Below are 13,526 nucleotides of genomic sequence, written 5' to 3'. Positions count from 1 at the left end.
TGAAATATTAAAATATCTAAAAACAAGTGTTTCTTGTCTCCCAAACATCATTAAAATAAGATCTGGTTGCAAAAGGGGTGAAGTGTCCCTTTAACCCATTCTGTATGAGAACCCCTTTTGGTGTTTTAAGCATTATGTTATACTTTAGCTATTGAAAAATAGCAGACCTACAAGCTCGTAGCGCGGGCCGCAGCACTCGGTGCCGCTCTACGAGCTTGTAGGTCTGCTATTTTTTCAAAAATCATGAAAATGTGGCGCAAATCTTTGAATATATATTCTTTCAGAGCAAACGTTTTTAACTCAAATCTTTGCTTCTGGGGTGGTCAATTACATATATTTTTGGGGGTTCTTGACATGAAAATGTTTGAGAACGACTGACAGAAACATGGGTTTTTCAAGAAAACTATTTAGAAGACATAGACAGGCAGGTCTAAATGGGTTAATGTATCAGTGAAGTGAAGACCATGGGCAATGAGATGGGCACCAACGTGGATGTCAGGCAGCTCAACCGGCAAGTCCAGGGCTCAGAGCTCAGTCAAACTGTCTTAGATGAAATTGGCTTTCTGTTTGTCTGACCATCTCTCGCAACGCCACAAAGCCAAAGAGGGCCTGGGGGAATGGGAGAACCCAATTATAATATAACATCAGAATTCCCAAACAAAAAGCTGTAGACAATAAAAATGTAAGATCCTAACTAAAGCCTAATTTACACAAAAGAGCATTATTTTACAATACAGAATACCATTGTGCAATGGAGCATAAAGTAGACTAGCTAAGGGGCATCTTTCATGTGTTATATAATTCACCTGTGTGAGTATGAACAAGGCAAGCACGATGTGCACGCCTCTCTCCAGGGGCTGGATGAGAATGGCCTCGTTGAAAAGCTGGAACAGGATCAATGGAAACTGCAGCAGAAGAGTCAGCAGCCAGAAACCTGCCAGCTCTGGGACCTTCAATCAATACAAACACATAAGATTAGATACCACCACAAGACCCTCGTGCAAGCTTTACAAGCTCTGCCCCCTAGATGCAGAGTGTTATGTTGACCAGTATCACAACAGAAAGGTCAAAGCACAGTCACAGAACTCTTTATGTGTATGTGTTCAATACTGTACACAACAACCTTTTCTTGCAAATTCCCAGCATAACCAAGGTAGAGTCTGATGGCCTCGATCAGGGTCATTAGGATAAGAACAGTAACGAGGATGAACTTGTAGTAGTCTGGCAGGGCAGGATACTGGAGGAAATTAGCACAATTACTTTAACAGAAACATAATAGCTATAAAGCATGTAGGAAAAGAGCACTAGTGCCTGCATTTAAAACTGGGATTACAAATACTACTTAAGCCACTATGTACTGCCTGTTTTAACTAAATAGGTTTACAGATTACTTTATGTCTCTTCGGTTATTTTGACCATTTCAACGGATCACAAGCTTATTTGATACGAAGGAACAGTTTGCAGAGGGTGGAAGCCCTCTGCAATTCGCTAATTAAGGGCATTACAATACAAAAAAATATCAACATATTGTACCACCACCCGGCATCTATCTCACCTTGAGATTCAGCATTACAATTTCACTGACCCACCACAAGGGGAAGAACCATGTATTGAAGTACAGCGACATCTGGAGTGGTAAACTGGACACAACTGGGAAGTGGAAACAAAAGAGAATCCTTTTAATACGCCTATAGTTGGTAATTATACAACACTGGAAACGAATTAATAACAAAAGAGATCAAACATGTGAAACGTGCATTAGTACATGCTGGTTAATAGTAAACATAGCATGTTGTGCTGTTCTATCTCTCATACAGAAATGACTTAGCTTGTAGTAGCTATTGGTATTGCAACTGCAATGGAACTCACTGCAGCCCAGGTATTTTGCATGGTCTTCACGTGTAAGTTCCTTACGACTCTGATCAATAAATACATTTCGAGAGAAATCTCCTAGGCGTCTCCTGATCGGCTGCGGCAGGTCCATGTTGTCTCAAAACTAAACATCATCACGAGCTAGCTGCAAGGAAAAGACAAACGACCCACAGTTTCCTTGGTTACTAAAGAAATCTCGCGTTCAGCTGAAATCTCGCACATCTCTACCAGAGCGCGGGCCGCACAAGAGAAAGTAGTTGTGTGTTGTCACCTATTTTTTACAGTCTATGGTTGTCACCTTATTACTCTATGGTTGTTACATACAGAATGCTGATCCGATACACGGGCGTAGCCTAAGATTCGTAGACTCTCGTAGATGTATCAGAGTCTAAATCTTAGGCTAAACACGGGCGATCACTAGCTAGCCTTTCGGGACTCCCTCCCCTTTCTGTGTTTGGGACGTCCCAATTTCAAAAAATTAACTGGGGGCGGACTTTTTTCTCTACAAGCTCACAAGATGTCACGATGAGGTTGTGCAGCCTGGTTCTTTGATTTTGAATATAGGGCTTAAATTAGTCCTTTAATGGCAATGTGTTTCCACACCACTAAAACATCTTATAGGACGTACCGTCCTAGACTGCTTAAAGGACCACTTCACCACTTTTCAACCTATCTTCATAATAGGTCCTCGCTAAATAATCATGATAAAAATGTGGCACAATTTTTTAGTGGTGCAAGTGCAACCAAGGAACAGAAATGTCTGTCCCTCCCTATGTCCATATGTCCATCCATTGTGGCAGCGGTGGCCGAACGGATAGCGGCGCGGTCTTGATACCGGAAGGTTCCTAGTTCGAATCAGCCGTCCGACACGTTAAAATTACCACCGCTGAAGTGCCCTTGAACAAGGCATTGAACCACTACGATGAAATGTGTTCTATGAGCAGGGCCTGGCTGGAAACAAGTTCTTGAGCTTAGCCCAGATACCCTGGGTAAATATAGATTTCATTTCATTTCATCCCTATGTCCGTTTAGGGTACCAGCAGGGGCAAAAGTGGCGCTGTTGTGCTAGAAACAGAGAGAGAGATAGTGTTGCATTGTTGTCTGCTAATTACAATGTGGAGCGTGCATGAGAGATGCAGATGGGGAGAGAGAGTTGTCTGCTAATTCCCCCACACAGTAACTCTGGGCACCCTGGGTGCGTTCCTGTGGGTCTGGAAGTTCCCCCCCCCCCCCCCACTCAGTTCACACAGGTGTGATTTTTAGGAGGGCTGTGGGCAGTTCAGAAACCCGTCCACCAGTGACCTCAATGGGGAATCCAAGCTAATAGAAATTGCAGGCTTTCTAGCCCTGAAAAGTTGCAATGCGAAAATGGAAGCCATCCTTCTTACGATAACATTTAAACAATTTAATATAGGGTATAGTTTGCCCACCAATTTTGGAGCTCTGGCTCATGGACTAAAAACCAAAAAGAACTGAACCGGTTCCCATTGGGAACCAACCAGTGGAAAAGGGGTCTCGTTGCTTGCGACCCCCGTGGTGCTGTGATTTATTTCATCTTCCCTTTTCACTGGCAGTTTGTCCGACAAGGAAATAGTCAGACAGTGTGGCATCATCCCACTCCTCAAGCAACTGATTGATGCTGGGTATTTGCAAAGAGGGGATGGCATAATGGCTGATGGAATGGCTGAGGAAGACCTGACTGCATTAGGACTGCAGTTAAATATGCCACCCTTTGCAAGGTCTAAGAGGCAAATGCCAGGTGGAGATGTGCTCACAACAAAGCGCATTGCAAAGCACCGGATGCATGTAGAGAGGGCCATTGCTAAAATAAAGAAGTTCAAAATAGTGTCAGGCAGAATTCCCAATACTAGGATGGGGAACATAAATCAAATCTGGTATGTCGTGAGCATGTTGTCAAGCTTCCAGCCTCACATTCTTAAACAGTAATGTAAGGCTGTGTTGGTATGACCAACACCAACAGTCACAACTTCAAGGAAACAATTGAGGTTTGTGACTCTTATTTTGAGCAGAGTGTGTTTGTGTTCTTGTGACCATAAACGTGTGTTGCATGCGAGCCGTATAGTGCATTCCTGTTGTTTTAGATGGCAAAAAGAGAACTAGGTTAAAGAAATATATTTTGAATGTTTTTAGGTCTTGTGTAGTTGTGTTAATAAACCTGTGTGGAATGATGTTTTTAAGTCTCATCTTATTCTCTCTAACTTACCTGGTGGCTTAGCCTTAGAAGACCACATCCAAGAGGATACTTGATGCCTCCAACATCTACATCATGTTAGGTTTCTGTTGCAATGTAACTTATTGGTGCATCAGTCATCTCTCTCAATAGACTGAAGGTTTCAGATCCCAGCTCTTTCCTAAACAGAAGTATATACAGTACATTCAGAAGAGCCTTACTGATGGTAGGTATTGTATGGTATTACACCGTACGTACATAGAAAGCAAAAACGTACTTGTGGGTATGATGGGTTTCCGCTTAGTTGACTCTGGCCTTGGCCACCACTAGATTAATCACTGCTTCACTGGTGATGTTTTTACCACTGGCTTTGTGCCACTGTTGAGGCTGGCTTGTTGTAGCACCCAGCCCAGGCATGATTCTAAACTACGTCCGTCTCTAGACATGGTTAGTAACACCCTGCCTGCCTCTGATTGGCCTACCGACACTGCCAGTCTTCAGACTTTAGATAGCTATGGTGGTGACAGTGACGCAAGGTTACTCCGTGTTGGGAAATCATTACGGTAGAATTGTCAAATTTGAGGATGCGGTTGTGGGGCTTCTCATTTTTGGATTGGGAACGTGGCCTTCTATAGGATTGTTTACCTGCCTAAAATGCACAGGCCTATGCTAAATTATGTTGATATAATTAAAAAATAATCACACCGTGTGAAGTGAGGGGCGCTCTTATCTTACATAGAGGACAAAACAGACAGACAAAACAAACATTAAACTATCCATTGTTAACAGCGTTTTTAATGTTCGTCTAAGGAAAAACAAACATTAAACCTGCGCCCCTCAACAATACATTAAAAATTGGTCCGTGTGAAGTGAGGGGCACTCCATCATCATACATCATCTCATTCTGGCCAATCATTAGTCTTTTAATGTTTGTGTTTACACAACACTAAAAACTGGCCATTCAACATCAATGGCATTTAATGTTTGTGTTAGGACAAAGTTTGTGTTTACACGCACACTAAAAGCTGGACATAGGAGGGGCTAGGCCGGCCCAGGCGGTGGCGTAACCGTCTGGGCACCCGACTGGTAATCCAGTCGCAGTGTGCCGCGGGTTCGACTCCCGAGCCCGACACGGCCTTTACTGCATGTCTTCCCCCATCTCTCTCCCGTTTCCTGTCAGCCTACTGTCTGTCCCTTCAAAAACCAATAAAAGGCGTAAGCCGCAAAAAATATATATCTTTAAAAAAAATAGGAGGGGCTAGGCCCCTCAAAAATGCAGCAATGCAACTAGGACATACCTTTGGGTCACGACTCACCAGTCATATAAGCAGTGAGACATGATTAAGACAGTGAAACTAAGATATTGAATTTGGACAGATTTATTAGCCCTCAAGACAGAACACAATGTCATATTGACTATTACATGTCCTCGGAATAGAACTAGGATTTGCATTTTTAAAAAAAAGAATACGGTAGACCACAATTGTAACAATTATTGAAAGTAGTAATGCATACAGAAAAAGGAAAAAAAAGACTTCTACACAATATATCCAAAAATAGCAGATCTACAAGCTCACGTGCTGTGACATGTTGTGAGATCTGCTATTTTTTGCTAATCAGAATCAGGATGCTAGGGTTCAAATACATGAAACTCATTGACCGCCATCTAGTGGTGGCTTAGAGTAGCCGGAAACCACTGAGTCAGGAAGTAAAAATCCGCTATTTAAACATGTCTCGCGATTTCCAAAACATCCTTTTTGGAAGCGAAATAGGTAGTTTAGATAAATCGGACACAAACCAAGCTTGTTTTAGTCTAAAAGGAATCTGAGAGGCCTGGGCCATGGCTCAGTGGTCCAGGCACCTTGGCTTGTGCTGCGGGTTCGACTCCCGATCCAGACGGCCTTTACTGCATGTCTTCCCCCCCATCTCTCTCCCCATTTCCTGTCAGCCTACTGTCTGTCCCTCCATAAAAAGTATAAAATAAAGGCGAAAGCCACAAAAAAAAAAAAAATCTGTGTAATGAACACACACCACAAGAGGCCTTTAGTCTTGCAATAAATGTCACAAGTTCTCACCACAAGACAGCCTTAAGCTTTAAATAGAACCTCTGTGTAAATAATCTTCCCATGCTCCATTATATTGCTTCTCGCAGTGTATTTGCCTCAACAGTTTCTGTTTCCGCTCCAGCGGCGTCTCTTCTGGGACCGGCAGCTGTCTCCATCGGTGTTGGAGCTGGTGCTCTCTCTCCCGCAGTTGCGCTTCTATCTCCTCCACTTGTATCTTTTTCTGCGCCACCTGTTCTTCCCTTTGCTCCAACTGTCTCTCTCTCTGCTCAAACTGTCTCTCTCTCTGCTCCAGCTGGTTCCTTTCCTCCATTACTGCCATTGATTGTTGACTCTCTCTGTCGGTACTAGCTCTGGCCGGTTGCATCCCATTGGTGTCCTCAGCAGCCTGCAATTAGGAAGAAAGTGGTTAGGTTACTCCAGTTGAAATTTTACATCCATCCATCTTCAACCACTTATCCGTAGTCGGGTCGCGGGTGTTCCAGACTTCCCTCTCCAGAGCATTAGTGACTTCCTCCTGGGGGATCCCGAGACGTTCCAAGGCCAGTGAGTCGATGAGTTTCCTCCAACTGCGCCTTGGTCTGCCCCGGGGTCTCCTCCCAGTGAGACATTTTACATGGATTAAAATATTATCTTGTTATTACCGTACCCAGCTTGGTTGAATGCTTGATTCTTCAACGGGGTGTCATTTCTGGATAATGACCGATGGCTAATCAATGCCAGCTTTGAGCCTGCCTCAGAGCACTCTGCATCAGCACCATAAGAGGTGCAGGTCCGGTACAACTTGTAAAAGGAACTACTTTCTTGAGCGGAATACCCGCGGATATATATATTTGTATGCTAAATAAAACCCATGTTACATATAGCCCTTTTGTATCAACTATCATTGTTGGGATAAAATTCACCTTCAGGGTGATTAACCACCGACACGAAACGGAGGTGGTTAATCACCCTGTCGGTGAATCATCTCCCAACTAGAAAAAGTGCCCTTCTGGGCACAGGTCTCCACCAGGAGGATAGGAGTGTGTGTGATGTTTGGAAAAATGTTTAGGAGTAATATAATCGTGTGTGTGTGTGTGTGTGTGTGTGTGTGTGTGTGTGTGTGTCACGGCTTGGCCTGTTGTAGCGCCACCATGAGGCTGATTTGAAAACTGTCAAGTGGCATTTCTTCCTCAGCCTAGTGGGAATATGCATGCACAGTTTCACCGCAATCGGACGCTGCGTTGAGTTGTTGTGGCGATTTGTACAAAACGGGTACAAAACGGGCTACTCCTGAAAAGTTAAGAAGCCAATCGTAGGCAATGAAGGTGGATTATGAGAAATCAAGCAAACCCGTCTTGATCACATGACTATGGAGAGCATGTGTACCGATTTGCGTGAAATTTGGATAACATCTGAAGGAGTAATATTAGAAAATGTGTTTTACATATGTCGGCCTCCTGGTGGCGCTATAAAGAGCAGATGTGAAAAATTCCAGGCAAAGGTTTTTCCTTGGCCTCTAGGGAGTTGGCATACAAAGTTATCCACAAATCCGTGCAGTTGGAGGTAAAAACACTTTTCGGCCAGTTATAGCGCCACCATGAGGCTGAGTTGAAAATGTTCATGTGGCATTTCTTCCTCGGCCTAGTGGGAATGTGCGTGCGCAATTTCACGAAAATCACACGATGTTTTTATGATTTGCAGCATTTTGTTTGAAACTGAGCACTCCTGCGAACTTTGGAAGCCAATTTTAGCCAATCAGGATGGAGTCTGAGAAATCTGAAAAACCCGTTTTGTTGAATGGCTCTAGAGAGACTGTGTACCAATTTGCGTGATGTTTGGACAAAATCTGTAAGTGTACTGTCCAAAAACTTGTTTTGCACAAAGCGGCCTCCTGGTGGCGCTATAACAGGCCGTTCTGTAAATTTTGGGGCAGAGGTTCATCGTTGGCATCCAGGGAGTGTGTGTGCAAAATTTGGCATCGACCGGGTTAACGGTGCCGGAGATTAGCTGTTCACAGACGGACGGACGGACGGACACACGGACGGACGGACGGAGTGCAAAACATACTCTCTCCCCATGCCTTCGGCCTGGTGGAGACAACAATGACCAGCTAGCCAGACATTATCCCAAATGGCAAGGGTGTCTAATGTCTATGGCATACAGTTCATATTGTTGAATATTATAGCGACTGAAAGAGGATAATTCAATTGCTTGGCCTACAGCTGCAATGTTGGTGAGTTTAACGTTGTTTTAAAGTAATTTAATTGTACGCGATTTGGATGAATGGGGAGTCAATGGAGGGTATTGCAACTCTAGATTCATCCAATTTAAAAAAATCTAGGGTTGCAAATTGCGGCTAGTATCACCCCTGTTTTTTTTGGCGTCATTGTCGATAGACAAGACCATGCACCTAATTTGGTGACACACACACACACACCACACACGCACACGCACACACACGCGCGCGCGCACACACACACACACACACACACACACACACACACTAAATAGGCGAAGACAATTGTAATTTAATGTTTACTACTTTAAACTCACTGCTTTTCTTTTCACCAAACGCTTAGCTGGTGGTTTGTTTTCAGAGCCTCTGGTCGGCCGCTTTTGCCCCTGCGATGCTGCTCCCGTTGTGGGCCTGCTGTGATTCTCTCCACTTATTTTATTATTCATTGTCCACACAAATTGTAGCCCTGCCGTCCTCTGGAATACAAGATGCATGGGGTTGTGAATCGACTGGCGATGTAGCCTATTAATAGACCTTAATGGGGGCGTGGTTTGTGCCACCTTCTATCAAGAGGCCTTTTGATAGCACCCCATATGTACAGCGTTTGGTGTATGTGCACAAACATTTGTCCTACACAAACATTAATTTCCGTTGACAATGAATGGACCATTTTGAGTGTTCGTGTAAGTGTAACATTGCATAACAGAAACATTGAAGACGAATTGGGTGAGGACGCAAATTCTGATTGGCCGGCCCGGAATGAGATGATGTACGATGATAATATCGCCCCTCACTTCACACGGGTGTGATTTTTAGTTTTTAGGCAGTTGGTTGAGTTTGGGAAAGGGGGAGAAAAACAATGCATTCTTTCACCTGATTAAAATTAGGCTAAATGATGATGGCTGATTGACAATCGTTGACAATAAAACTCAGTTTCTAAACAATAACTATGGTGCCCTCTGCTGTACACTCTACACATTGCCTCTCTGCACAGAACTTATATAAAATCAAATTCACACGACGACGACAGTCGGACAGTGTCAACTCAAAATTGTACAATTATCAATACAATAGATTCAATACAAATATTTCATGCATACACATTTGTAACAAATAATGATGTATTGAGACTACATGAATGAATTGTATTAGTTAAATAACTGAAATGGGATTGATTGATTGATTGGTTTGTAGAATGGGTACAGTACAGTTCAACGAAAGTACAGGTCAATATAAAACCAGAAAAGCACTATATTTGTTTACATAGGGTCCTCCATTTTAAATTAATCAAAAAACATTTAAAGACATACACTGCTTAAATACACTTATATGCAAAAGAAAAAAGAAAAGGAAAACAAATCATCATATATATACACACACAGTTAGAAAAACAGGGAAAACTGTAGGCTACAGTATAGAAAATCAGACCCGTCTGAAGTGAGTGATTGATTTGAACATTTTGGCCCATATAATGACATTGCCCAAAATAGGGACGGCCATGTTGAAAGTTAACACTCACAGTCTCACAGGATTTTATAGCAGGGCTCTCGGGCTCGGCTGTGGTAGCATGTGGTCGCAGCTGCGTGGATAATCCCTTTAACGTCCCCTATCCTCGCCTGCGGGTGCCGTGCATCACTCCACAATCACGTTAGCCATCAGAACCCCCGTAGACACAGAGGGGCACAAATCCACTTGACGCTGTTGTTGCCGTGCTTGGAAACATAGACAGACTGACAAAGGCAGGAAAACAACCTGTAGCTCTCTTTTGCTCTCGATTATTCCCCCCTAGAGTCAGAATCTAATTTGTGCGCAGTTTTGGAGATTGGATTGAGCTGATAAAGGGACTTAATTTTCCACAGTTGACTTTTCCCTGTTCTAACCTTTACATGAAGCCCTCAGGCCAGGTAGAGACTACTATACTGTATACAGTGTATAATCTACACTGTAGATAGATAGGCCTACTGTTTGTTCTGTCTCACAATGGGCTTCCAGTTCCATGGCACTTGGCTGCTGTAATATCAAGTTACAACATTTCATTTCATAGTGATAGAATTTGACTCAAGTGAAGATAAAAATTGATTAATATAACAAAACAAAAAACACTTTACTATTTTTCTTTGGAGAATATATTACCTGCATGACAATGAATTAATTATAATATGAATGCTGTTTTATGCAAAAAGAAAAATATGATTCATATTATAGCCTAAAGGCTAACATATGCTGCATTCAAACATTTAAAAAAAATCACACCCGTGTGAAGTGAGTGGTGCAACTCCGTGTGGGGGTCCCCAGGGGGGGGGGGGGGGGGGGGGGGGGGGGGGAGTTCCAGACCCACAGGAAGGCACCCAGGGTGCCGGCCCGGTTCCAAAACGGTAGAGAAATGACAGCTACCATGTGGGGGGTCCCCGGAACATCCAGACCCCCTAGGAACGCGTCCCCCGGTTCTGGCATGCCACCCCGCGTCCGAAACGGTTGAGAAAAGTTACGGATCTATCATCTAGAGATAAAGGGCCCCTGGGCCACCAACATGCAAAGGTTTAATTGTTTTTGGAGACCTCCCTCTAGAAGCCTTATGGATAAACTGAGGGTTTAAACACTTGCAGTAACATGTATCATATGATGGTTTAGGACAGGGGTTTTCAACAGGTCATCTGTGGAGGTATTGCATGTGGTCCTTGTCATGACCATGCATTTAGTAATGTAGGATTTGTAGATTTTTTTTCTACAAACAAACCACTTCCTTAAGTGACTTTAGGAGTGACTATGTGTGTGGGTAGCTGGGTAGCTGGCTGGCTGGGTATGTGTGAGCACCAAAACAGCATGGCTGTTTTTCACCACCTGTGCGCAACCTAACACACACACAAACACACACGCACATATTAACTGTATATATGGTGATTTCAGGTGTGCCAGTACAGTACAGTGACACACGGGGCGGCTCGCCAGAATCGGCCTGGCACCCTGGGTGCGTTCCTGTGGGTCTGGAACTCTCCCCCCCCCCGGGGACCCCCACACGGAGTTGCACCACTTACTTCACACGGGTGTGATTTTTTTTATACTAGTTGAGAAACAGTGAACTGAATGACCTGGTGACATTGATGACCGTCCATTTTCATTTACTGACAAGTGGGAGGTCAAGAAATTCAACAGAAAAAGGGAGTTAAAATCTCAAGAGGGGGAAGTTCACCGGAATGTCTAGATGAGTCATTATTATTAGGAAATTATTAGTCAATGGACCATTGGTGGAGAGTTGAGATGTTGTATACACATGGGATGCATAGCAAGTGATACAAAAGCACTAATCTTAGCCCATAGCCCCACCCAACACAACAGGGTGGCGGTCCCTCATTCACAATCAATTGAAAATCACTGGTTTAAGACATTTGGGCATTTTTTTGCCATGATAAGCCCATTACTGGCAAAAAGTTCAAAGTTAATACTTTGCACTTTTTGGGGGCCCCTATGCTTGAGCCTGGTTACACTGTACTGTACTGTACTGTACTGTACTGTACTGTACTGTACTGTACTGTACTGTACTGTACTGTACTGTACTGTACTGTACTGTACTGTACTGTACTGTACTGGCACACACAAAATCATCATACATTTCATATGTGCGTGTGCGTTTGTGTGTGTGTTAGGTTGCGCACAGGTGGTGAAAAACAACCATGCTGTTTTCGTGCTCAGACACAGCCACCCAGCCAGCCACCCAGCACTCAAAAAATCACACCTGTGTGAAGTGAGTGGTGCAACTCCGTGTGGGGGTACCCAGGGGGGGTGGGGGTACCCAGGGGGGGTGGGGGTGGGGGGAGGGGAGTTCCAGACCCACAGGAACAAACCCAGGATGCCGGCCCGATTCGGGTGACGTGCCCAGCGTCCGAAACGTTTGAGAAATGACATAGTTACCGTGTGGGGGTCCCTCTCTACTGTACCCTTGTACTGTACTGTACTGTACTGTACTGTACTGTACTGTACTGTACTGTACTGTACTGTACTGTACTGTACTGTACTGGCACACCCGAAATCACCATATATACAGTTAATATGTGCGTGTGTGTTTGTGTGTGTGTGTTAGGTTGCGCACAGGTGGTGAAAAACAACCATGCTGTTTTCGTGCTCAGACGCACCCAGCCACCCACCCACCCACCTACCCACACACTAACACATAGCTCTGTAAGGGAGTGAAAATATAGGCCGTTTTACATGATATAATTATATATTGATTGGTTAATATCAATAATAATTTCAAATGCAGGGATTGTACATTAAGCCATTCAAGTAGCCTAGTCGCAGAGATAACTAGAAAAAGTGCCCCTCGGGGCACAGGTCTCCACCAAGCCAGGTCAGGTTGTGGCCTCGTGGTGGCGCTATAATAGGCCAATGTGAAAAGGGTGCCATTTCTTCATACACCTTTGATGGCAATTGGATGATTTGAGGCATTTTGTTCCAAAAATGTGTTTTGCAAAAATCAACCTGTTGGTGGCGCTATAACAGGCCAATGTGAAAAGGGTGGGATATATTCCTCAGCCTAGTAAGAAAATGTGTGAAAGATTTCACGTAAATTGCACGCTGCGTTCATGATTTGAGGCTTTTGTTCAAAACGGGGCAATCTTGCAAACTGTGAAAGCCAATTATAGCCAATTAGGATGGAATATGAAATATCGGACAGATCCGACTTGAGCACATGACCATAGAGATACTGTGTAACGATTTGTGAGATTTTTAGACAGAATCTGAAGGAGTAATATCAAAAAATGTGTTTTACAAAAGTCGGCCTCCTGGTGGCGCTATAAAAGGCAGATGCGGAAAATGCAGGTCAAAGGTTTGTCCTTGGCCTCTAGGGAGTGTGCATACAATGTTTCACGCAGATCGGTGCAGTTTTAGGTAAAAAATGTGAAAAGCTGCCTCATGGTGGCGCTATAACAGGCCGTTCTGGAAAATGTGGGGCAGAGGTTCATTGTTGGCATCCAGGGAGTGTGTGTGCAAAGTTTGGCATCGACCGGGTTAACGGTGCCAGAGATTAGCTGGTAACAGACGGACGGAAGGACGGACACACACACACACACACACACACGGACGGAGTGCAAAACATACTCTCTCCCCATGCCTTCGGCCTGGTGGAGACAATAAACCTCACAAGTTAACGCATTGCAATAGAGGGTATGCACGTGACATCATC

General features: G+C 44.0%; 1 protein-coding gene across 3 annotated transcripts; it reads right to left on the bottom strand.

Moving 5' to 3' along the window:
- Positions 1 to 231: 231 nt before the first annotated feature.
- Positions 232 to 4,216, bottom strand: tmem17 (transmembrane protein 17). 3 transcript variants are annotated; one of them, XM_079501769.1, is made up of 6 exons: positions 4,097 to 4,216; positions 1,870 to 2,017; positions 1,556 to 1,650; positions 1,124 to 1,237; positions 807 to 950; positions 232 to 609 (listed from the first exon to the last, which is right to left on the bottom strand). In XM_079501769.1, exons 2-6 carry the CDS (start codon positions 1,982 to 1,984, stop codon positions 532 to 534), a joined length of 546 nt encoding a protein of 181 aa, XP_079357895.1. In that variant the 5' UTR covers positions 1,985 to 2,017; positions 4,097 to 4,216; the 3' UTR covers positions 232 to 531. The 3 variants fall into 3 exon arrangements, with proteins under 3 accessions (XP_079357895.1, XP_079357896.1, XP_079357894.1); XM_079501770.1 differs by lacking the exon at positions 4,097 to 4,216 and adding an exon at positions 2,171 to 2,293; XM_079501768.1 differs by lacking the exon at positions 4,097 to 4,216 and adding an exon at positions 2,144 to 2,271 and having other exon boundaries at positions 233 to 609.
- Positions 4,217 to 13,526: the final 9,310 nt, after the last annotated feature.

This window comes from Electrona antarctica (genome assembly GCF_951216825.1).
Source record: "Electrona antarctica genome assembly, chromosome: 5".
Classification (NCBI taxonomy): domain Eukaryota; kingdom Metazoa; phylum Chordata; class Actinopteri; order Myctophiformes; family Myctophidae; genus Electrona; species Electrona antarctica.
Note: the sequence above shows the minus strand (reverse complement) of the source record. Positions and strands in the feature narration are given on the sequence as shown.

Coding starts and splice junctions, on each gene's coding strand:
- tmem17 (XM_079501769.1), bottom strand. CDS start 1,984: ATGGACCTGCCGCAGCCGATCAGGAGACGCCTAGGAGATTTCTCTCGA. Junction 1,651..1,869: donor TGCAAAATACCTGGGCTGCA/GTGAGTTCCATT, acceptor TCCACTTCCCAG/TTGTGTCCAGTTTACCACTC. Junction 951..1,123: donor CTGGGAATTTGCAAGAAAAG/GTTGTTGTGTAC, acceptor TATTGATTGAAG/GTCCCAGAGCTGGCAGGTTT.